Source organism: Typopeltis vanoorti, chromosome 24 (genome assembly GCF_054136105.1).
Source record: "Typopeltis vanoorti isolate ZY-2024b chromosome 24, IOZ_Tvanoo_1.0, whole genome shotgun sequence".
NCBI classification, from domain to species: domain Eukaryota; kingdom Metazoa; phylum Arthropoda; class Arachnida; order Uropygi; family Thelyphonidae; genus Typopeltis; species Typopeltis vanoorti.
This window is the reverse complement of record NC_143572.1, coordinates 72,954,348-72,978,636: the sequence shown is the minus strand read 5'-3', so window position 1 is coordinate 72,978,636 and position 24,289 is coordinate 72,954,348. Positions and strand designations below refer to the sequence as shown.

Here is a 24,289-nt window from a genome sequence, read left to right as displayed (position 1 = left end):
CTACCAAATGCAGCATTCTATCATGTTCTCTGGTTGACACTGCAAAGTTGTAATATCATTTTTTCCATTCATTTTTACATTTTTTCTTTTACATCGTCCAGTAATCACAGGTTACCAAAATAAGTGTGTACAGAAGTCCAGGCTTGTTCATATCCGTTCAAATGCAGTCAGTTTCTTGCATAAATTCTTTCCTCTCATCAAATGCACATCAGACTTCCATATATTCCAATTTTTTTTCCTGACACATTCTTGCTATCAACTCTTTGCTACCATATCAATGGAAATACACCAATTCTCCTGATCCAACTTTACTGCTGCACAGCTTGTAACACTGTCCTCAAACCACATGCTTGATTCATATTCAAGTCATTCTTGCTGGTCATCACTATCATTACATTCACATTCTGACCTATCATCACTTAAATTGTGATCTTCATTGTATCTCTCTCTCTGGCAAGCACTCCTCTTAACATTTCTGTTGGGAGAGTGGCAGTCTATGATTAGTTCTGCCATATATAATAAAATTCTGCTCTGAAAACTTCAAATCAAGTATCTCTATAATTCAAAGAACCAATCTCATCATTGTCTAGCTTCCCTCATTCTATCCTCTTCAAATTTACACACCTTCCTCTCACTTCAACCATATTCTCAGTCAATGTATTCCACACACACACACTTCTATTTTCTCATTTCACTCCTCTTCTTACATTTTGATTAATATCAATGACTTAATCTCTTCATTCATTCTTGTCAATTCAGTTCTCAAGCACTCCACTTCTCTAAAAGTGCAATGTTTTTTATTCAACACTCATTTGTCCAGTCAAATTCATTCATCATTCTTGCCCTCTAAATTCTTATTTACAAGATCTATCATCAAACAGATTTTCTTTATTCGTGTGTAGAGGCTTAAGTGCTGCAAGGACATCATGTTGGAGGCTTAATGGATTTTTTACAACACTCAAAAAGGATTTTGAGTGTTGTAAAACTTTTTAGATGTCGGGATACAAGAGTGATACACTCATCACAGAGGTCCCACCTTACATTCCAGGCCACCTACAACCGCCCTTAGAGGGCACTCCACCTAGATAAGACTTTAGTGTCACCCACGTGGTTGGGCTTAGTATCGTTATTTGTGTTAGTTGTTTTTTGTATCCCCGTAGATGTCCTAGTGACTAGGACGAAATATAGGAAGTATTAAATTCTAATTTAATCCTTTCTGAGTGTTGTAAAAAATCCATTAAGCCTCCAACATTAAGATTTTCTTTATAGTTGCTGAACCCCTGATTCACACTACTGAAATCTCTTAATCAGCACTCATTTGTACTTTCACCATCAAGCATATTCATGCAACTCTTAAAAATGTGTTCTCTGCTCTTACTATCCTCCTCTACAGAAAGAGTGAAGTTACCCTTGTCAACACTTCACATGTTCCTAAGTTTCAGATAAACACATACATTCCAATTGCCTTCTGCCTGACTTCAGTTAATTTTCTTATGAAAATTCTTTAAACTTTCATCCTCACTCACACTTTATTGCTACCTGTGGAAGAACTTTCTCAGCCAACTTTGATCCGTTGAAATGGTCTACTTTATCAATTTCTTGATCTCATCAGAGCAATTTCCCTTCTGACAAATTTAGCTAATTTCACAATCTTCAGTATCTCACTTTGTCAGAGATATCAGAGAATCCAGCAGAATCAACTGACTAAGGGCACAACTTCTATGGCATTCATATTTCTATGTGTTGGTCTATTTCAGTGTAGACAATAAAGCAGCATCTTCCTCTATTACAGTCCTAAAAACCAGGTCTCAAAAATTAACACTAAATAAGCAATTTAGTGAATGGCATAGTTCTTAATTATCCAAAATAACTCTCTGTTTACCTATAATTACTAAATGCTTTACAGTATATGCAACACCTTATGAACAAAATATATAATTGACTAAGTTAGTAATATTAGATGTTGCTGAAACAATTTAAATTTTAAACTGAAAAGGAACTAACATCCCATCAAGAAGCACTCTCAAAGAAGTCAAGCTAAACATGGTGTTAAAAGGACTATCTCCCAGATAATAAGCAAATTAATGCAACCATACTTATTGAAAAGCTAGAGGATATGTTTCAGAGCTGATGATGATGATTCTAAATATGCTCTCTCACATCTACAGCTAATTCTATGCAATGCAGTTTGATTGTGAATATAGTTCTTATGTTCTTCAAAGTGAATGTTAATAAATCTACCAGTCTGTCCAAAGTAGGATAAGCTGCAGGCATAAGGAACCTCCAAAATGTACAAGAAGATATAGCTGATCTTTTGGAGAATGGATGAAGGCTGTTAACTGGATGTGTGGCTTGAAAGTGAAATGAAGATTATATCTAAGAAAAACTTCAGCTAGCTTTTAAATGTATCCCAGATATAAGGGATAAGAAGGGGCATGCAGTCTTTTGTCTATTTTATTGTGGTCATAGTCATTGGCTAAAAATGTATCTTGAAGATAACCAAGTTCTGCAGCAAGGGCTTTGTCATTAAAACAAACGGCCTTGCCTCTGTGTAAAAGGTTTTAAGAGCACCATACTGTTGGGATTGATGGAGTGGTGACTATTTAAGTACTACCTGTAGCGTGTGTGCACATGCATGTAGGTTTCCTATAAACAGAAAAGGATAACGAACCATTTGGCAATGACACAACTTGTGTATAGAGAAGAGAAGAAGTAGGAAGAGAAGACAGCTTTTTCTATAGAGAATGATTTTTGAATGTTATCTGTATAAATGCATGAAAAATGTAAATGTATCTAATGTGCTTTGGCCATGAGATTAAATAGCAAATGTACTGTCTACACCTGGGTTTCTTGACTGAGGTTCTGCAAGAGATCGAGATTGAAACAAAATAAATATTGTATAAGTAATAAATATATATATATATATATATATATATATATTACTTATACACACATACATTAAACAATCATATATACTATATATTGCACAAATGAATAAGAAAATAAACAAAGATATAATAAGTTTTATGCAGGATCCCCAAGATCTGAAAATGAGGTTCCTCCAGGATAAAAAGACTGTGAAAAGCTGGTCTACACAGAGTAGCCAGACATTGGCTTCTAGCAATTCCACACAAAAACTGGCTTGGGAGGGCATTGCAATCCAATTTGCCTGTTTGTATATTTTTTGTTCCCATGTAAATTAACCAGAGAGTATGATAAATTTTAATATATATTGGGGGGGGGGGAACAGCTTAATCAAATGAAAGGTTTCTGCCAGCGGTACAATTATAAATAATGAATTAACACCAAAGTTGATCAGGATGTCTGAATTTTTTAGGTTGATTTTTTATTGAGGTTTGAAAGTGAACAGTTTTTAATGAAGATGGGAGAGTTGCCCACAAGGTGAAAAGTGATTGTGCTGTTACAACTAAAGTTGTAATTTGTGCTCTAAAGATGCTGTTTTAAAATTCAGTGAAATATTAACAGCTCAATAATTTGCAAGTACTCAACATATAACACAGTACTTACATATAATTTCAAGTCGCGCAAAACCAATGTTAACTACAAACCACTCTAGAAGCTAACAAAAATACACCATTTCATTTTTTATAACTATCAAAAACGTCATCTTTATTTAAAATAGTAATAACTAAACAGAACACATCTTACAAACTGTGATATATATGTCAAATCATGTACATTCATTTAATTTCCTTCCTCTTCATTGCTGCTAAGCACAATCAAATGAAATTATTCCAATATGGTTTATAAAACAAAGTTTAGTAATACATATAATACATACTCAGAAAAAATTTATAAACAATGACATAAAATCCAAAATAATCTTACCAAAATCTTGAGAGTCATGAACTGTATACTTCAAAGTCAAAATTTATCATCATCATCAAATTCCTGATATGTACCCTCAGAGGGTGTACAGGATATTATGATAATACTACATGAAAATGTTATTAAAGTTATTAATCATTATTAACTTCTGATTAACAATTTTCTTCCAAATTAATACATTATCTGTCAAGATTCCAACATTATCAGATCTTATATTTCTGTCTTTTAAAGACACTTTTTACTATCAATTCACCTATATCTTGGTCATCTACTGAGTCTTTTTCATGCCAACCTGGCAGAGAACACTTGTTTTGCTAATCTTTCCTCTCCCATTTTATTTAAATGACCATACCACCTGAGATTAGCTCTATTAGCATATTCCTGAATGCTAACAATAGCAAGTTCTTTCCTAATATCCTCATTTTTAATATGATACTACCATTGATGTCATCTGTTCACTCCATTAATTTTTCTCAGAACTCTCATATCTCTGGTCTCCAGTCTTTGATCAAGTGTTTTATTTCTAACAGAGTTCTCAGATTTGCAAGTTAAAATTGGTTTGAACACTGTCTTGTATACAGCTAATTTAGTGTTTTGACTAATTTCTTTCTTATTACATATAAATTTATTCAGTTGATTTCCTACCATACCATACCAGCTTTGTTGATTCTGTAGTCTATTTCCATATTTAATTTTGCCATCTTCACTAAAAATTGTGCCTAAATAGCTGAAATGTTTTTTACTTGTTCTATAGGTTCACCATTCAGGATTTGTTGTTGTTATGTTATATCGAGTCATTTTCGACTCCTGGTGATTCTATGAACATACACTCTCCATTCAGATCTGTTCATGGCCATATCTTTCAGAATTTTCAGGCGTATTCCAGTTGCTTCTTTAACTCCATCTACCCATCTAATTCTTGGTCTTCCTCTCCTCCAGTCTTTGGACAGCGGCTTCTTGTTCATAATAAAGATTCCTCAGAAGGATAATGAAATGCTCTGATACTCCCACTGTTCTTAACATGTTGCACAGTTTCACATGATCTACAGAGTTAAAAGTCTTACTATAGTCAAAGAAACAAAGGTAGACATTCTTTTGATATTTCTGTTCTATTATCCATCTCACATTGGCGATCTGATCTCTTGTTCCTCTGCCTTTTCATCTGGCATTTCTCTTTTCATGAATGGTTCCAGTCTTTTCTGAATGATCTTAAGTAAGACTTTACTTGCATGAAGAATCAGTGCTATAGTTCTGTAATTTTCACACTCTCTTGCATCGCCTTTCTTCAATAAAGGTATAAACTGATTTTTTCCATTCCCTAGGCCAGTATTTCCCAAACTATGTTCCGCAGAATACCAGTTTTCAGGCGTATTCCAGTTGCTTCTTTAACTCCATCTAATTCTTGGTCTTCCTCTCCTCCAGTCTTTGGACAGCGGCTTCTTGTTCATAATAAAGATTCCTCAGAAGGATAATGAAATGCTCTGATACTCCCACTGTTCTTAACATGTTGCACAGTTTCACATGATCTAGAGTTAAAAGTCTTACTATAGTCAAAGAAACAAAGGTAGACATTCTTTTGATATTCCTGTTCTTTCTATTATCCATCTCACATTGGCGATCTGATCTCTTGTTCCTCTGCCTTTTCATCTGGCATTTCTCTTTTCATGAATGGTTCCAGTCTTTTCTGAATGATCTTAAGTAAGACTTTACTTGCATGAAGAATCAGTGCTATAGTTCTGTAATTTTCACACTCTCTTGCATCGCCTTTCTTCAATAAAGGTATAAACTGATTTTTTCCATTCCCTAGGCCAGTATTTCCCAAACTATGTTCCGCAGAATACCAGTTTTCAGGCGTATTCCAGTTGCTTCTTTAACTCCATCTAATTCTTGGTCTTCCTCTCCTCCAGTCTTTGGACAGTGGCTTCTTGTTCATAATAAAGATTCCTCAGAAGGATAATGAAATGCTTTGATACTCCCACTGTTCTTAACATGTTGCACAGTTTCACATGATCTACAGAGTTAAAAGTCTTACTATAGTCAAAGAAACAAAGGTAGACATTCTTTTGATATTCCTGTGTTCTTTCTATTATCCATCTCACATTGGCGATCTGATCTCTTGTTCCTCTGCCTTTTCATCTGGCATTTCTCTTTTCATGAATGGTTCCAGTCTTTTCTGAATGATTTTAAGTAAGACTTTACTTGCATGAAGAATCAGTGCTATAGTTCTGTAATTTTCACACTCTCTTGCATCGCCTTTCTTCAATAAAGGTATAAACTGATTTTTTCCATTCCCTAGGCCAATATTTCCCAAACTATGTTCCGCAGAATACCAGTGTTCCGTGAAAAATTATTAAAATTAATATGAACCTGGAATAGTTTTAAATGCTACGACAAGGTCAAACATGTTTGAAAATCAGGCGCTCTTCACCTTACGTGTGGATTTTGCTATTAAGGCCATCGCGTGCTGGCCTTGACTCAGCCACCCGCGGTTGTTCCCAGCGCAACACCTTCGAGTGCAAGTGAAGTATGGAGGTATCTATTTTAGGAAATGCAGTCAAAAGCATGATTAATGCGATGCATTGGGCCCGGCACGCCTGTAGTGTGCGCTGTCGTATTTTTGCAATGCAATAAGCCTGCTGCAGCGATAGTGTGCGCTTAGCTTTACATTGAATACAAGACCGAAGATACTCAACTCTAACCAAGGTGTTCCGTTAAAATTTCAGGATTTGTGAAGTGTTCCGTCATAGGAAAAGTTTGAGAAACCCTACCCTAGGCCATGTAGTTGTGATCCAAATTCGCTGACATAGAACTGTTAAAATTTTAACTGCCTCTTCTACCAGTGTTTTGAGCAGCTCAATAGATATTCCATCCACTCCTTGTGCTTTCTTACTGGATAGCTGTTGCAGTGCCCACCTCACTTCACCAGTGGTACTGGCTCCTGTGTATAATCCTGCTCTGTAAAGGGCTTCTGCATACTCTTTCCATCTTTCTTTGATGTCTGCAGCTTCTGTAAGATATCCTTTGTGTTTACTTTTCAAAATTGTCACTTTGGCACTAAACTTCCCTATCAGTTCCCTGATCTTTTTGAAAAGATCTTGTTTTTCCTTTCCTGTTTTGGTCTTCTATTCGCTGACATTCCTGGTTAAAGTATTTTCTCTCGTCTCTTCTGGCTTGTCATTGAAATTCTGCATTAAAATGCCGCCATTCAGGATATCTCTGATGTTTTCAACGTAATGTTTCTGCTATTTTCATTGTCTTTGTCTTTTTATTCCCAGCATGGGAATATAACAAAGATCTGTATTTAAGTTTTGTCGATTTGGAAAAGGCATATGACAAGGTGCCAAGAGAGAAGCTATTCAATGTGCTGCAGTTATATGGTGTCAATGGGGAATTATATCAAGCAATACTTAGTCTTTATTTGAGTTGTGAGTCAGCAGTTAGAATTGAAGGAAGTACAGGAAGATGGTTTAATGTTAAATCTGGTGTGAGACAAGGATGTACATTATCCCCTCTGTTATTCATTATCTATATGGATCACATTATGAAGGAATGTGGTATTAAACCTGATATCAAAATTGGAGATGTTAATGTCAGCTCTTTGCTTTATGCGGATGATGTTATACTTCTAAATAAATCCGCTACAAGTCTGCAAGATTCTCTGACTAAATTGAATAGCTGTTGTAATAGATATGGTATGAAGGTCAGCAATAAAAAGACAAAGACAATGAAAATAGGCAGAATCATTGAAAATGTCAACTGTGTTGTGAATGGAGAACCTGTGGAACAAGTAAAACATTTTAGCTACTTAGGCACAATTTTTACTGAAGATGGTAAATTAAATATAGAAATAGACAACAGAATCAGCAAAGCTGGTATGGTAGGAAGTCAATTGAATAAATTCATATGGAATAAGAAAGAAATTAGTCGGAACACTAAATTAGCTATATACAAGACTGTGTTCAAACCAATTTTAACTTATGGATCTGAGAGCTGGGTCAGAAGTGAAACACTTGACCAAAGACTAGAGACCGCAGATATGAGAGTCCTGAGAAAGATTAGAGGCATGAACAGATGGCATCAATGGCAATATCATATTAAAAATGAGGATATTAGGAAAGAACTTGACATTGTCAGCATCCAGGAATGCATTAGCAGAGCTAATCTCAGATGGTATGGTCACTTAAATAGAATGGGAGAGGAAAGATTAGCAAAACAAGTGTTCTCTGCCAGGTTGGCAGGAAAACGACCCAGAGGAAGACCAAGATATAGGTGGATTGATACGGTACAAAGTGCCTTAGACGATAGAAATATAAGATCTGATAATGTTGGAGTCTTGACAAGTAACAGACTGATTTGGAGGAAAATTGTAGATAGGAAGTTAGTAATGATGTAATTTTTTCATGTAGTACTGTCATATCCTGTACACCCCTTGAGGGTACATGGCAGGAATTTGATGATGATGATGATGATGATGATTGTCTTTTTATTGCTGATTTTCGTACCAAATTTATTACAACAGTTATTCAATTTAGTCAGGGAATCTTGTAGACTTGTGCTGGATTTATTCAGAAGTATAATATCATATCCAAAAAGATTAGCATCACCAATTTTGATATCAGATTAAATACCACTTTCCTTCACAATGTAGATAATGTGTGCTCTAAAGTTATATGATGTAAATGTCCCATTTACATCATATAACTGTAGAGTTTTGAATAGCTTTTCTTTTGGCACCTTGTCACATATCTTTACCAGATCAACAAAACTTAAATACAGATCTTTGTTATATTTCCAAAATTTCTCAACTATTTGTCTTAAAGTGAGAATCAGATCCTGACACCCTCTATTTGGCCTTAATTCATCTTGTTCTTCACCAAGGATCACTCAATAAGGAAATAGCTCTTCAGTTTCATTTCCCTTTTTACAGATGGGCACTATGAGAGCTCTACTCTCCAATCATCTGGAATTCACCTCTCAGACTAGGCCTTCTGAATGCAGTGCACTCACTGTACAACTTTTACACCTCCACATTTGAGCATTTCAAATTTCATCAACTCCAGCTGCCTTTCCACATTTCATGCCTTTTGATGGCTTTTTCCACTTTTTCCACAAGTATGGATATGTATTCCTGACTGCATTCCTGTTGGAAGTTTTCTACCATCATTCTGACACTGCTTCTTTCATTTAGCAATCTTTCAAAGTAATTATTTCAGACATCTAGAATACTGTTATCTTCAGTTTTCATGTCATCTTTAGCATCTCTGATTCCTTTTACTCCTTTATTTCTAAACTTTTTCAATAGCATCCAGAATATTTGCTACCTTCCTGATACTTATTTTCTGTGTTCTTATTAAAGTCTCCTCATGACTTTTCAATATGCTCTCCTTTAACTCACAGAGTAAACCATGGAGTTCTGATTTTTCTATCCTTAGAGACAACCTTACCACATGCCTCTCTGGCTGAATCAATCAATGTTTTGTTCGGTTTGCCACTAAACCTTAAGTTTGGTTCTTTTTCGAACTCTTTTTTCCTTGAATGATGTTTGTGTATTTGAGTCTACAGTTCACTTCTGAAAGCTGCTCAACTTTGATTCATTTTACAACTTTCTTACATACTTCTTTTCAATATGAAATTCAATTTTATCCTGCTCAAGACTAAATGGTGATCACATCCTATTTCAAATTCTCTGTATACTCCTGTGTCCCAAAAAAGTGGGAAACATCACTATCAACTATAACATAGTCAATGAGACTTTTCTTATTTTTGCCTCTTCTCTCTATGTGAATTTGTGCACATTTTTATGTTGGAACATTTCTCTAAATTTTCCCAAATATTTCTATATGTCTGGTAATCATATCCTACTCTACTGCTTAGATCTCTAACAAGGACCAACTTTTCCTTTTTCATTGTATCAGATGTCTTCTCTAATGCCTTCAAAAATTTCTCGATTTCTTCATTAGTTCCCCATTCTGATATTTGCCCATATCACTCTAGTTGATATTGTCTGCCATTCAAGATGATTATCCTCGTATTTAGTGTTGAATGATATAGCTACTACTTCTTTTCCCTGATTGCTATTGCCTGAATATAACATTTTATATTTGTTGTCTAGAAAGATCTCACCTGCTTTTGTGTTTTTTGTTTCAGTCATGCCTATTATGTTGATCTAGTACTTATCCAATTCTTCTGCTAGTTCCATTTCTTTTCCATTGATACTTATGTTGATAGTACCAATCTTCAAAATTTTATGTGATCATTTCTTTAACCATTATAGTCTAAGTAACATCTCTACCCCCACACCCACTCATTCCATTTTTATAACTAAATATTCTTATGTTCTTATCCTCACACAAAAATTTTAATTGAAAGCATTACTTTCAAATTTGTAATGGTCTCAAATAAGCATAACTCAACTTCAATAACAAAGAATCTCACATGGGATTTTCCAATTTTTTTTTTTTTTTTTTTCATAATGGCTAGTGAGTCAACAGCAGGTATTCACAAAAAAGAATGGAAATGTGGAAGAATTACATCCAACATTTATACAGGTTTTTCCTTGCATAAAAGCTCAAAATACCATGTGAAGTTTACAACAATTCTGTAACTGTTAGAGTGAAACTGTGTTGTAGAAGCACCATGCTATATGTTATATAGGTGTTGCCTGTATTTATTTTGCTCTAGTATGATTTACACCATGAAGTACTATTATGAATACCTACCAACACCTAAACTTATCATTATGCTTATCTATAATTGAGTTTCTTTTCTATATAACATAAGATATATAAAAATACCATTTAACACAAAACAATGAAAAATTTTCCATCTCAAAGCAGATTCTTAGAGTCTGAAATTATAAGTTTATTTCAAACTTACGTGTCTAGCTGAATGAGGTTGGTATCCACTCCTTCATCATCATTGTTCTGCCTTTCAGAATCTGGCAAATGAGATATTTGAACATTTGAATCTTCTGGTTTGGGATGCATCAAAATAAATGGGAGCTCAGCTACCAGATCTCTAGAAAATATAAATAATTTTTCACACAATATAAAAGTATGTTAATAATTACATGCAAATATTACATGGTAGGGAGAGAGAGATTAATAATGTTTTTAATGAAATTTGTGTGAGAATAAGAGCATAAGAACATCCATTTAGTTATAAAAATGAGTTATTTAGGGCTGGGTAGAGATGTTGCAACTTGGGCTATAATGGTTAAAGAAATGACATAAAACTGTATACCAGAAAAATATAACACAAGGAATAATATAAAATTAATAAAAAATGATTTCTCTTTAATATTAATATATATATATAGATAGATAGATAGATAGAACAGGGTTCAAAAATGCATGCATCTGTTCGTTCATGATGAATTGGGTGAAAAAATCCAAAGAGAAGGTTGGTTTAATTGTAAGTTTTATTTATGCAATACCTATTCTATTACATTCTTTATATTGTAAGCAGGTTTTATGTATGCTAACTTTACTTACTGCATCTATGAGGGTGGTCTGAAAAGTTCTCGGCCTCGACCATAGACGGCAACACTATTGGCAAGATTTTTTTTTCCTAAGTTGGTATATCTGTCATAAGCATCCATGTGAAATTGCAAGTCATTCTCTTAAGTAGTTTGTTTTATACAGCTGTCTAATAAAAGTGTTGTCTGTATCCCTTGAAATGGATAAAATTGAGTATTGTGCAGTTATAAAATTCTTTGTAAAAGAAGGTTTAACGCCAAAAGAAATTCATTCAAAGTTCATAAAAGTTTATGGTCACTTTTATCCTTCTTTTTCAACAATAAGAAATAGGCTGCTGAGTTTAAACATGGTCGTACCAGCCTTGAAGATGATCCACGTGAAACAGGTCCAAAAAAGTGTAACAACACTTTCTGGACAAATCATTGATTGAGTGCACGATGTGGCATTGGATGACCAGCGAGTCAAAGTGAGTGAAATTGCTGAGACAAAGTATTTCAAAAGAACGTGTAGGATATATTTTGCATGAAGAATTGCAAATGAAAAAGCTTTGCGCAAGATTAACTATACATAATAAATAACGGAAAAACTCACGTAGAAATATTATTTAATAGTATAATTTTCGCCTGTGTGTCACAGGCATCTTCAGTACAATTAGGCACAAAAATTAAACACTAACTGACAATTCCAAAAAGCGCCACCTAAGTAGCTGGTGTAAGATAACTAAAAAGGTCAATAACTTTCCTAAAAAAAAAATTAAAAAAAAAAATAAAAAAAATTAATACAATAAAAAGTTAGGAAAGATTAGCTGATTTGTAAAGTACTATCTCCCATAAAGGGGATAGACGTAAGCCGTCGGATCTGTTTAAGTTAGGAGAATGAAGTAGAGTTTCACATGCTTCTTTATAAAGGCATTCCATGAGAAACTGACTTTTGTGAAGAACTCTTGTCTTTCTCCAGTGAACTCTGTGTCTAGTGAAGATGGCATGTTCTGCAGGTCCAGACTTTTCAGGTTTAAAGTATTCAATATAAGATTGGTGTTCTTCTAGCCGAATGGAGGCAGATCTTCCCGTTTGTCCGAAATAACATAATCCACAAGAGCACGGAATCTGGTAGACACCTGGATGATTAAGATGTGGAAGCTTGTCCTTTGGAGAAGCGAGAAAGGTGGAGATTTTTCTAAACGGTCGAAAGGCAACAAAAATATTCAGTGGTTTTAAAATTTTTGCTATACGTTCACTGATGCCTTGTATATAAGGGATGGTAATGCGCGTTATTTCCTCTGTGTTTGAAGAGGGAGACATATTAAATCTACTCAAAGTTCTTTTAATGAAGCAATTCTTATAGCCATTAGATAGAAAGGAAGAAGTTATATATCGTATTTCTTTCTGTAAAAGATCGTCTGTAGAACAAAAGGAGTGGGCCCGATGAACCAGTGTTTTAATAGTTCCTGCCTTTTGACTGGGATGGTGATGAGATTCCGCATGGATATAATGGCCTGTATGAGTCTTCTTTCTATAAACTGAGAAATGTAGGTTACCATCTGGTTGGCGAAGAATTAGAAGATCTAAAAAGGCTAACTGCTTATTTGATTCTACTTGTAGGGTAAACTTGATCCTAGGATGAAATGTGTTTAACTTATTGAGAAATTGTTGAAGTTCATCAGAAGAACCATTCCCTCTTCAAACACAGAGGAAATAACGCGCATTACCATCCCTTATATACAAGGCATCAGTGAACGTATAGCAAAAATTTTAAAACCACTGAATATTTTTGTTGCCTTTCGACCGTTTAGAAAAATCTCCACCTTTCTCGCTTCTCCAAAGGACAAGCTTCCACATCTTAATCATCCAGGTGTCTACCAGATTCCGTGCTCTTGTGGATTATGTTATTTTGGACAAACGGGAAGATCTGCCTCCATTCGGCTAGAAGAACACCAATCTTATATTGAATACTTTAAACCTGAAAAGTCTGGACTTGCAGAACATGCCATCTTCACTAGACACAGAGTTCACTGGAGAAAGACAAGAGTTCTTCACAAAAGTCAGTTTCTCATGGAACGCCTTTATAAAGAAGCATGTGAAACTCTACTTCATTCTCCTAACTTAAACAGATCCGACGGCTTACGTCTATCCCCTTTATGGGAGATAGTACTTTACAAATCAGCTAATCTTTCCTAACTTTTTATTGTATTAAATTTTTTTTTTTTTTTTTTTTTTTTTTTTTTTTTTTAGGAAAGTTATTGACCTTTTTAGTTATCTTACACCAGCTACTTAGGTGGCGCTTTTTGGAATTGTCAGTTAGTGTTTAATTTTTGTGCCTAATTGTACTGAAGATGCCTGTGACATACAGGCGAAAATTATACTATTAAATAATATTTCTACGTGAGTTTTTCCGTTATTTATTATGTATAGTTATGTCTACTCACGGTTTACCTCTTTTAAAACTTTTTGCGCAAGATGGGTGCCACGCCAGACTAGACGAAAAAATTCGTGATTAAAAGGCCTGGTTTGCAGAAGAAAAAAAACATCTTTCATCAGGACAATGCACCTGCCCACAAAAGTGTTTTGGCAATGGGAAAATTAAGGGATCTGCACTATTGTTGGAACATCCACCCTATTCCCCAGATTTGACTCCCTCTGACTTCTATCACTTTCCAAAACTAAAACTCTTCCTCGCTGGTCAGCATTTTTCTTCGAATAAAGAGGCGATTGCAGCTGTAGAGGGGTATTTTGCAGACTACAGGGATGGGATAATGGTACTCAGGCATCGCTGGAATAAATGTATTAGTCTTAAGGGTGATTATGTTGAAAAATAAAAATAATTTTGAAATTATAAATTTGTTTTTTTCATTGTTAGGCCAAGAACTTTTCAGGCCATGCTTGTATTTGGGAATGCTGATCATTACAAATATTTGTTTTGTTGATTATCACTGAATTTGTCATAATGAAATATGTTCTATGAGACGATAGGATATGCATGCATCATTTTATCTTAAGAGAGCACTCAATCATATTGTGAGGTAACCAACTAATTGCAACATAGCAACCTAAAATAGCAATTAGCTTATTTCTTATCCATTAGCTAATTACAATTACCTAATGATAATTTGGTTAATCAATTAGGTTCTATCAATGCCTAATAGAAGAGATATTGGATTCGAGACAGCACTGGATGTTGTTTGCATACAAGATCTCTATGTGCCTGAAGAAGGCTTCTTGAATTGGTATAAATAATGCAAGCTCTAATGCACACAGCTCAGTACCATAGCTGATATATTCTGTTTGGATATAATTAAATGTTATGCTGTCTTGGGGAAGACAGTTGTAGACTCCACAGAGACTGATTTTGAAATGTCTGTATAGACAGATACAAAATCAGAATATTCTGCTTTGAGTATCTGAAAGAGCTGCTGGCAGACAGATAGAAGAGTAGAAAATGTTTCACTAATCTGCATAAAGAGAAGCATTGTTAGCATCCAGGAATGTGTTAGCAGAGGTAATCTTAGGTGATATGGTCACTTAGACAGAATGGGATAGGAAAGATTAGCAAAACAAGTGTTCTCTGCCAGGTTGGCAGGAAAAAGACCAAGATATAGGTGGATTGATACAGTAAAAAGTGCCTTAAAAGACAGAAATATAAGATCTGATAATGTTGGAGTCATGACAGATAACAGATTGATTTGGAGGAAAATTGTTGATAGGAAGTAGTAATGATATAAATTCTTCATGTAGTACTATCATAATATCCTGTATGCCCTTGAGGGTACATGTCAGGAATTTCATGATGATGATGAATAGTAAGTTGTATACTATGAGTGAAGAAGAGAACACAATTTGATGTAAAGTAGATGACAAAGAATATCAAATGAGAAATGCAAGTAAAAAAGAGGTTATGGAAGAGATATAAGGAGAGGGGAAGGGGGGGAGAACAGATGTGAAGAAAATAAGACTCAGGCCAGGAGAGTGGCTAGTGTGGTAAGAAAGGCAAAACTGGAATATGAGAAGAGATTGGCCCTGAGATTCAAAGAAGATCCTAAGGAATTCTTTCGTTATTAGAGGTCACGTCATTAGTCTCTATATACAAGTAGTGCAGTCGTGAAGATACTTCACATGCAAACTTTGTTTGCTTATACTTGGATAAAGGGTGAAACCAAGAATATAATTTCTTGGCATCTTTAATTTTTAGGACATTATTTAAATTGAAAGCAGATGTTTTGTTATCAAGTTAACTCTGACAGCAAATAGTCACTCCTCTTGAAGAAAGAATCAGGAGAAAACTGATCCCACTTGGACAGGGAAATTTTGATTAGATATTAAGTTTTTAATAAAATATGAGGTTTCCAGTAAATAAAGTTATGTCGGTCTTTTAACATGTCAAACCTCCAAGCTGTCTCATATACTTTTACCACATCATAGAAAAGTGATATTAAGTTCTCATGTTGCAGGAGAGTACCGCTAATGGATGCTTTCAATTAAATTCAGATTAACTGATCTAGCAGTGTTCAAACATTCATTACTTGGATAAATCTCTTTTAAAATTTTAGTAACACAGATGTATGCCCTCTCAATAAAAAAGCAATTTGGAGGAAGTTACAATAATATTTCATTCAAACATGAATAATTATGAAGGTTTTATTTAACATTTGTGTTATGATAAATTACAAATATGGGAAACTTTAATTATTTAAATACATTAAATTATACAAATTCGATATACATACAGTAGAAACAAGAAGTATGAAATTAAAAAACAAACAAAAAAACTGGTAATGTCTTTTTTTATTCTCTCATAGGGAGTAGACATGGCCATTTTAAATTTTCAATAATAATAATAAAAAAGTTTGATGATGAAATTGTTTCAGTTGGGAAGTAGTTAATTTGGTGAAATTCAATTCTATATTTGTTATTTTTAGTTGTAGATGGGGAGGGGAAAACATCAAGAAGACAAGTTGTGACACAAACATAATTAAATAAAACATAAATAAATAACATATATAGATAAGCAACTAGGTGTGGAAATAATTGCCAAGGACTGTTACAATTTAAAATATAAATTGTAAATATAAAGTGCTTCTGAAATTTAGTGGAGAGTTCTGACATGGTTCAAGCTATTTGAATTTAAAGTTTTAATGCAAACTTCTTTGAGATATATGATTCATTATTTTTAAAACTAGTGGGTTTAGATATAGTGGAACCATTTTTTTTTTGGACATATTTTCATGAGTGAGGACATATTCACTCTCCCCCTCCCCCAATTTAACCTATGGAGATTACAAATAAATCTTAGTTTCATTATCCCCATCGACACATCCTCTTTGCTGTATGTTCTGCTAGATCTTGAATTTTGAGTCTCCTTTTCACCTTCAGCATGCCTGGGAATAGGCTGGATGCTCTCTCTCACAATTAACACATTTAGGTGTTTTGCACTTGAAGACTTAATCTTGTACTCTTTCCTGCCACAATGGGCAGATCCATGACAAGTAGCCTAAGCATGGCTGTATGTATTTGTGCCATTTGAAGCAGTACAGAGGGATCGGGATATAGAGCCTAACAGGGTAATTGAGATGCCCTGCTTTCATTAATGTTGGAGATTTAAGGATGTTAAAAGTAAGGATGATATTTCTGGTCAGCACTAAAATATCATCCTTACGTATGAGAATTCTTATGGATGTCACTCCTTAACCATTTAATTCAGAGCAAATGTCTCATCAGGTATGTCAAAGAGGTCTAAACTCACATATTACTCCTCATGAAAAATTCAGTTTTTTTTTTTTGGGGGGGGGGGGGGGGGGAGGAGGATGGGAAGAATGTCACCAAAACAGGTATTCCCCTAACTCCACAAAAGAATTGCACTGATTGTTTTTTGAAGGTTGTTACATTGAGAAGGTCTCCTGAACTGATTTTTTTTTTTTTTTTTCATAGATTTTGGGGAGCCTACCAACTATTCCAAATCCTTCTGGGATAAAGAAGGGAGATTCTTTTCTGATCAGACATTCCTTTGTTGCCTGTATGAGGGTGGTTCCATAAGTTTCTAGCCTAACTTTTAGGAATGATAGTAAGAGAATAACCATGTCACTTTTCAACATGATCTTCCTTTGCTTCAATACACTTTTCACATATTTGAATTAACATTTCTATGCCCTTGAAAAAATAGTCTGTACTTTTGTCTGCAAAATGGCCTAAACTGCATCTTTCATCTCAATGTCATCTGCAAATTTTCTTCCTCGAAGGACTTTCTTCGGTTTCGAGAAGAGGTAGTAGTGTAAAATTACTCATGATAAGTAACTTATCATGTTTGCTTTTGCATGTTTTTCTAGGAAGATTGCACTTATAGAAATGCCAATTTTATTTGTAATAATCTTGTATTTGTAATAACTTAACCACGGACCTTTGTTAAAATAATGTGGTACACGACGTCATTATGTAACGCTGTTAACCCATGTCCATATACAGCAATTTCAAATTCATGTTCGGATGTCAATACATGACCATATATGGAAGTTTCGAGAGACTCACGATGCATACAATGGAAATCCGAGCATTTATAAGCTGAATCATCGAGAAGGATTTTGTCTTAGGGTTCTCAATCTTCTCTTACCTGGGTCAGCCACCACTTGAAGTCCATTGTTGGAAATCGAAAGAGAAGCGTCGCAGATCTTAGGGTTCTCAATCTTCTCTTACCTGGATCCACTGCCATGTGAGGTCCATTGTTGGTAATTGAAAGAGAAGCGTTGTTGGTCAGGTTTCTCAATCTTCTCTTAGTTGGGTCTGCCGCCACTTGAGGTCCATTGTCGGTAATTGAAAGAGAAGCGTCATAGGTCTTAGGTTTCTCAATCTTCTACCTGGATCCACTGCCACGAGAAGTATTATGTCGTTTGTCGGAACATCTCTATGAAAGAGCTGCACATTGCCACCATGTTAAGGGTCCTAGAGGGCATAGAATAATCAACAATTCGGAGAAAGAAGAAATTTGTCGAGAGATCAAGAATGAGCCAGTAAAAAGAAAGGAAAAAAAAAAAGAGCACTTTCATGTGGATGAAAGATTCATGTAAAAGGCAGTGCTGAACGAGAATTGTAAATACTTAGATATGTGATATTTCAGAGTAAGAATGTATATCAAGTGTATCTGTTTATGGGTACAATAAGATTGTGTAAGCTCACTCAAGGTGGGTCTTAATCTCAACTGTGTATAAGTAATTATTGTAAGAGTAAGAAGAGTACTGTACTAGAAAGGTTACTCAAGGTATGCTTTATTTTCAGTTCGTGTATTTAGCAGGATATTCTAGATCGTGATTTAGCTTTAAGGGAAGAAATGCAGAACTAAGTCTGAACTAGGAAGAATTGAAATTATCAAAGAATTATAATGAAATTGTATATATGTGTTAATGTGGATCAGACTGTGTAAATAATCGTTTTTTGATTTAATTAAATGGTTTGTGAAAAACACATTGGCCTGATTCTGTCAAGGCAGTATCCTGAAAAATTTTGAACCTGCATAAGATTACATGATCAATAATCAAGCGACTAATTATAGGTAAAGATTAACAAGCAGGGAATAAAAACAATATCTGCTTTGTCTTTAGTCAATATCTTGCGCTCAATACATGGTCTAACTGGTGCAGAAGAAAAACAAATAAATTTGTTAGACTATAGAGTGTGAGAGCATAAGATATAATAGAAATAAATAAATGGTTGCAGTTGATAGTTAAAGCAGTCGACTGTTTACAACATTTCACAAAGTTTAAGTAAAGAGCAAAAAAGATGAAGCAGAGTTGTAATAATAAAAGAGAAACAAAATATAACAGTAGCCACTGAGTGCTAGATCTGGGCTGTAGGGTGGGTGTTTAATCTCCTGGAAGCCACAGTAGTACTTCACTGCAGTCTTTGCAACAATAGCCATATGGACTGGAGCATTGTGAAGCAGGCAAACACCATGACTCAGCATTCCCTGTCTCTCCTTCTTTATGGCATCGTGTAATTTGTGCAAGATTGAAGCATAATATTCTGCATTCATGGTGGTATTCCTTTCCTTGAAGTTAATCAAGAGAATTCCCTGGCAATCCCAAAAGATTGTTGGTGTGATCTTTTTGGTAGGCTAAATGACCTTGGCTTTTCTCAGTGGTGCTTCAACTGGTTTGCATCACTCCATGGATTCCCTTTTGGAAAGAGGAGCATAATAATGAACCATCGTTTCCTCCCTGATGACAATGGATTTCAGCACACCTGAATCCCTTGGCAAAGCTCTAAAACTTGTGGGAACAGGTCACACGATGAATTGAAGAGAGGAGTTGGGGTGCCCACCTTGTACTGGCCTTCTCATGAATGATGTAAAAGATGGTTATAGAAAACCCAACCTTGCTGAGATTTCTTTGAGCTTCAACTGTCTGTCAATGAGCAGTTCCTCCTCAACAATAGGGACATTTAATTTCCTCAGTCATCACTTCCACACCATGAGGATCATCTCGATGCTCCCTCTTCCTAGGCGAAACTGTTTAGCCCATTCCTTCATGGTGGAATATGAAGGAGAAGCTTCTCCATAAAAACATCAAATCGCGGTTTGATAGCACTTGGAGAAAGCCCTTCTTTGGTGAAAAACTTTATCATAGCACGGTACTCAATTTTTAGCATTACAGCCATTTAACATGGCATGTGTTAGTCAAGCGAGTGCCTACAACTGAATGACACAGGTAGAGAGTTGAAACTGGTACACTAACCTCCCCATAGATGGTGTTATCTGTCATGCACACTGTTTTAAAATTGGCACAAATTTTGTACGTCAGGACAAAAACTGAACACCAATGGTTACCTTAAATCTTGCAGACACACATCCTCTGTACACCACTTTGATATCTGTCAGTCAGCCATCCTCTTATCCATGTTGATATTTTATAATCCAAACCCATATTCTCCAATTTATGCAACAGTCTTCCATGCTGTATCCATTCCCCATTGGTAAGATACAATATAACATAGAATGTGAGCAAGCTGCTAAAACATGATCTTCCCTTATTAAACCTATGCTGTTCATTGCAAAGTAGAGATTCACTGTCAATCCATTTTTGAATGCGAGCCCTAACCAATTGTTATATCATAGAATGTAGTGAAATCAACTGATACTGGATAGTTTCTTCCAGAACACATTTACAATTATTTCAGAATGTGGCAAAATGTTCTGGAGGCTATTAAAAAAATAACTTAGATATGGATAAGAGTACTGTAAATGTAATCAGAGATAAGTAACATGAAAACAAAACAAAAAGATATTCTAGATGTCTGTAGTACAATACAGAATGGTCATAGAAAATATTTAAGAGGCATCAAAAAATATGAAATTTTGGAAGAGCTGAAATAGGATATTCAACCAGAAATGTTCAAATATAATAGAGGTATAATTTTTTTTTAAAAATGGGAGCTACTCTATAATTCAAATGGCAGCTAGAAGATCTCAAAGTAACCCATCTATAAAAAGGTAAGTACATTAATGTGAGAAAGAGAGAAATTTCCCTACAGTGTTCCAAGTAAGATTTATACAAGTGTACTTGAGAAGAGGCTAAGGAAAAATTGTGAAAAAGAAACTTGGAGAGTTGTTAGAATCAGATTTTCACTGATTAGTAAAAAACAGACTAGCAAATATTCAGAAATCAAGCTACATGACTGGAAAACATGAGAATTTGCCAGTCTGCTTGGCTGAGTGATTAACACAGTTAATGTACCAGCTCTCCAGCAAACTGGCTTTGGGTAGGAGAACACTGCCCCAGCTACTGAAGGCCTGAAGTGGTTTGAAAATGCTCCATGTTTAGTCTCTAGAGTAGGATTTATGGATCATGTAAAAATAAAGTATATAAAATTAATAACAAAAATAGACATATTAACATACTATAGGTTCACGAAGAACCCATCACTGGTAAGAGTCGCATAAAACACAACCTACACCCGCCCACACATAATAAGGTTCTGTATTCAAGTTTCATTCATCTGAAAAAGCATACGACAAGGTGCCAAGAGAAAAGTTATTGAAAACAGGATATTATACAGCAATACAAGTCTATATTTAAGGAGGTTACATTCAATGTTATTTAAAATCAAGAATATAAAGACTGAAAATAGGAAGGAATGCTGAAAACATCAACTGCCTCCTGAATGGAAGATCCTAAGAATAAGTCAAACATTTCAGCGTTTTAGGCACAATTTCCTTCCAACTTATTATTAAATATAAATATAGACAATAATTTATTATTATTACGTGACATATCCAGGTAATCCAAGGACTCATCGTGGGAGGGCACACTATTCTATTTCACTAAATACATCTCACCTTCTTCTCCACTAAAACCATCAATGACATCTATTGCCCATCACCAACAACAGTATTTTTGGTCTGTAAATTGCATGTAATGGTCTGAAGATAAACTTAAGAATATCTACTAGTCTCTTTCCTGCTCTTAAGACATTTCTCCTTTCATAAACTTTAATATATATATATATCATCATCAACAAATTCTTGGTATATAACCTCAAGGGGTGTACAGAATATGATAGTACTACATGAAAAATTTACATCATTACTAACCTCCTATCCATAATTTTCCTCCAAATCAGTCTGTTAACTGTCAAGACTCAAATATTATCAGATCTTATATTTCTGTCTTCTAAGGCACTTTTTACTGTATCAATCCACCTATATCTTGGTCTTCCTGTCTTTTTCCTGCCAACCTGGCAGAGAACACTTGTTTTGCTAATCTTTCCTCTCCCATTCTGTTTAAGTGACCATACTACCTGAGATTAGCTCTGCTAATACATTCCTGGATACTGACAATGTCAAGTTCTTTCCTAATATCCTCATGTTTAATATGATATTGCCATTGATGCCATCTGTTCATGCCCTTAATCTTTCTCAGGATTCTCATATCTGCGGTCTCTAGTCTTTTGGTCAAGTGTTTTACTTCTAACCCAGCTCTAAGATCCATAAGTTAAAACTGGTTTGAACACTGTCTTGTATTCAGCTAATTTAGTGTTTGACTAATTTCTCTCTTATTCCATATAAATTTATTCAGTTGACTTCCAACCTACCATACCAGCTTTGTTGATCTTATTGTTTATTTCTATATTTAATTTACCATCTTCATTAACAATCATGCCTAAGTAGCTGAAATGTTTTACTTGTTCTATAGGTTCTTCATTCACAATGAAGTTGATATTTTCAATGTTTCTGCCTATTTTCACTATCTTCGTCTTTTTGATGATGAACTTCATACCATATCTATTACAACAGTTATTCAATTTAGTCAGGGAATCTTGCAGACTTGTAACGGATTTATTTAGAAGTATAACATCATCCACATAAAGCAAAGAGCTGACATTAACATCTCCAATTTTGATATCAGGTTTAATACCACTTTCCTTCATAATGTGATCCATATAGATAATGAATAAGAGAGGAGATAATGAACATCCTTGTCTGACACCAGATTTAACATTAAACCACCTTCCTGTACTTCCTTCAATTCTAACTGCTGACTAACAACTCAAATAAAGACTAAGAATTGCTTGATATAATGCCCCATTGACATCATATAACAGTAGTGTTTTGAATAGCTTCTCTCTTGGCACCTTGTCATATGCCTTTTCCAGACCTACAAAACGTAAATACAAATCTTTGTTATATTCCCATGATTTCTCAACTATCTGTTGTAAAGTGAAAATCTGATCCTGACAGCCTCAATTTGGCCTGAATCCAGCTTGTCTTCACCGAGCTTCTCTTCCACAATCCTTCTAAACTGTTTCTCAAGTATACTCGCATATACCTTACCAGGAACACTCAGTAATTCTCACATTCAGTTTTATTACAATACAAGCTGAATTATTTGCCAGGAACTTTTGATATGCTTCCTTCTTTTCCTTCACTGCCTATAACTTCCTGTGTCCACCATGGAGTTCTGATTTTTCTATCCTTGACAACCTCAAGGATAGAAACCTTACCACATGCTTCTCTGGCTGAATCAAACAGTGTTTTCTTCAGGGCTTGCCACCGAATCTCCAAGGTCTGGTTCCTGTTCTCAAACTCTTTTATTGACTTTTAAAACTTACATGTTCTTCTTCTTCTTTTCAATATGAAATTCAATTTTATCTTGCTCAAGACTAAATGGTGATCACTTCCAATTTCAAATCCTCCGAACACTCTGCTGTCTTGCACAAGGGAGAAAACATCACTATCAACAATAACATAGTCAATGAGACTTTTCTTATTCCTTGCCTCTTCTCTCCATGTGAATTTGTGCACACTTTTATGTTGGAAGATTGTGTTAGTAATAACTAGTCCATGTTCTGAGCAGAAATCCAACAGGTATTTGCTATTATTATTAGCTTTGCTCTTGTCTTCAAATTTTCTCAAAATGTTTTTGTATGTCTGCCAATCATTTCTTACTCTGCTATTTAGATCCCCAACAAAAAATATATATATATATATATATATATATATATTGTTGGGAGGTTGGGAAAATATTATAATTTTCCCAACCTCCATGGAGTCATAAGACTCATCATGAGAAGTCAATGATAAACAACACAAAGTTTATCATATACCCTATTTAAACTCATCCACTATTTGCACTTTTACCACCCTTTTGGATGTTCAGTCGTGATATTACTTTTGGTACCATTTCTGCACCCTCTCCAAGCCTATTCTCCATCCCCAGACCCAGAAGCGAAACCAAGGTTGAAGTAAGTTCATACTTCTACCTTAGTATCTTCTGAGTCTGGCTCCCACTGATGAGACTTCAATATAGGTTGAAATGGTCTGGGTAGACCCTTCTCATAATGCATAACATTATACGTGTTAGTAAGGATATGTGCTTTGCATTATGGGATACTAAGGCAAGTGATGTGAAGTCATTAGCCTCTATATATGAGTTGCCCAGTTCTGAAATTACTTCAAGTGCAAACTTTGTTTGCATACACTTGGAT

General features: G+C 34.9%; 1 protein-coding gene across 5 annotated transcripts in view; it reads right to left on the bottom strand.

Annotated features, from left to right (window-relative positions):
• Positions 1 to 24,289, bottom strand: part of krz (beta-arrestin protein kurtz) — a 371,699-nt gene that overhangs the window by 4,101 nt on the left and 343,309 nt on the right. For all 5 annotated transcript variants that reach the window (XM_090414201.1, XM_090414204.1, XM_090414203.1 and 2 more), the window contains one exon: positions 10,726 to 10,866. In XM_090414201.1, coding sequence (XP_090270327.1) covers positions 10,726 to 10,866 — 141 coding nt within the window. The remainder of the gene's footprint in view (positions 1 to 10,725; positions 10,867 to 24,289) is intronic.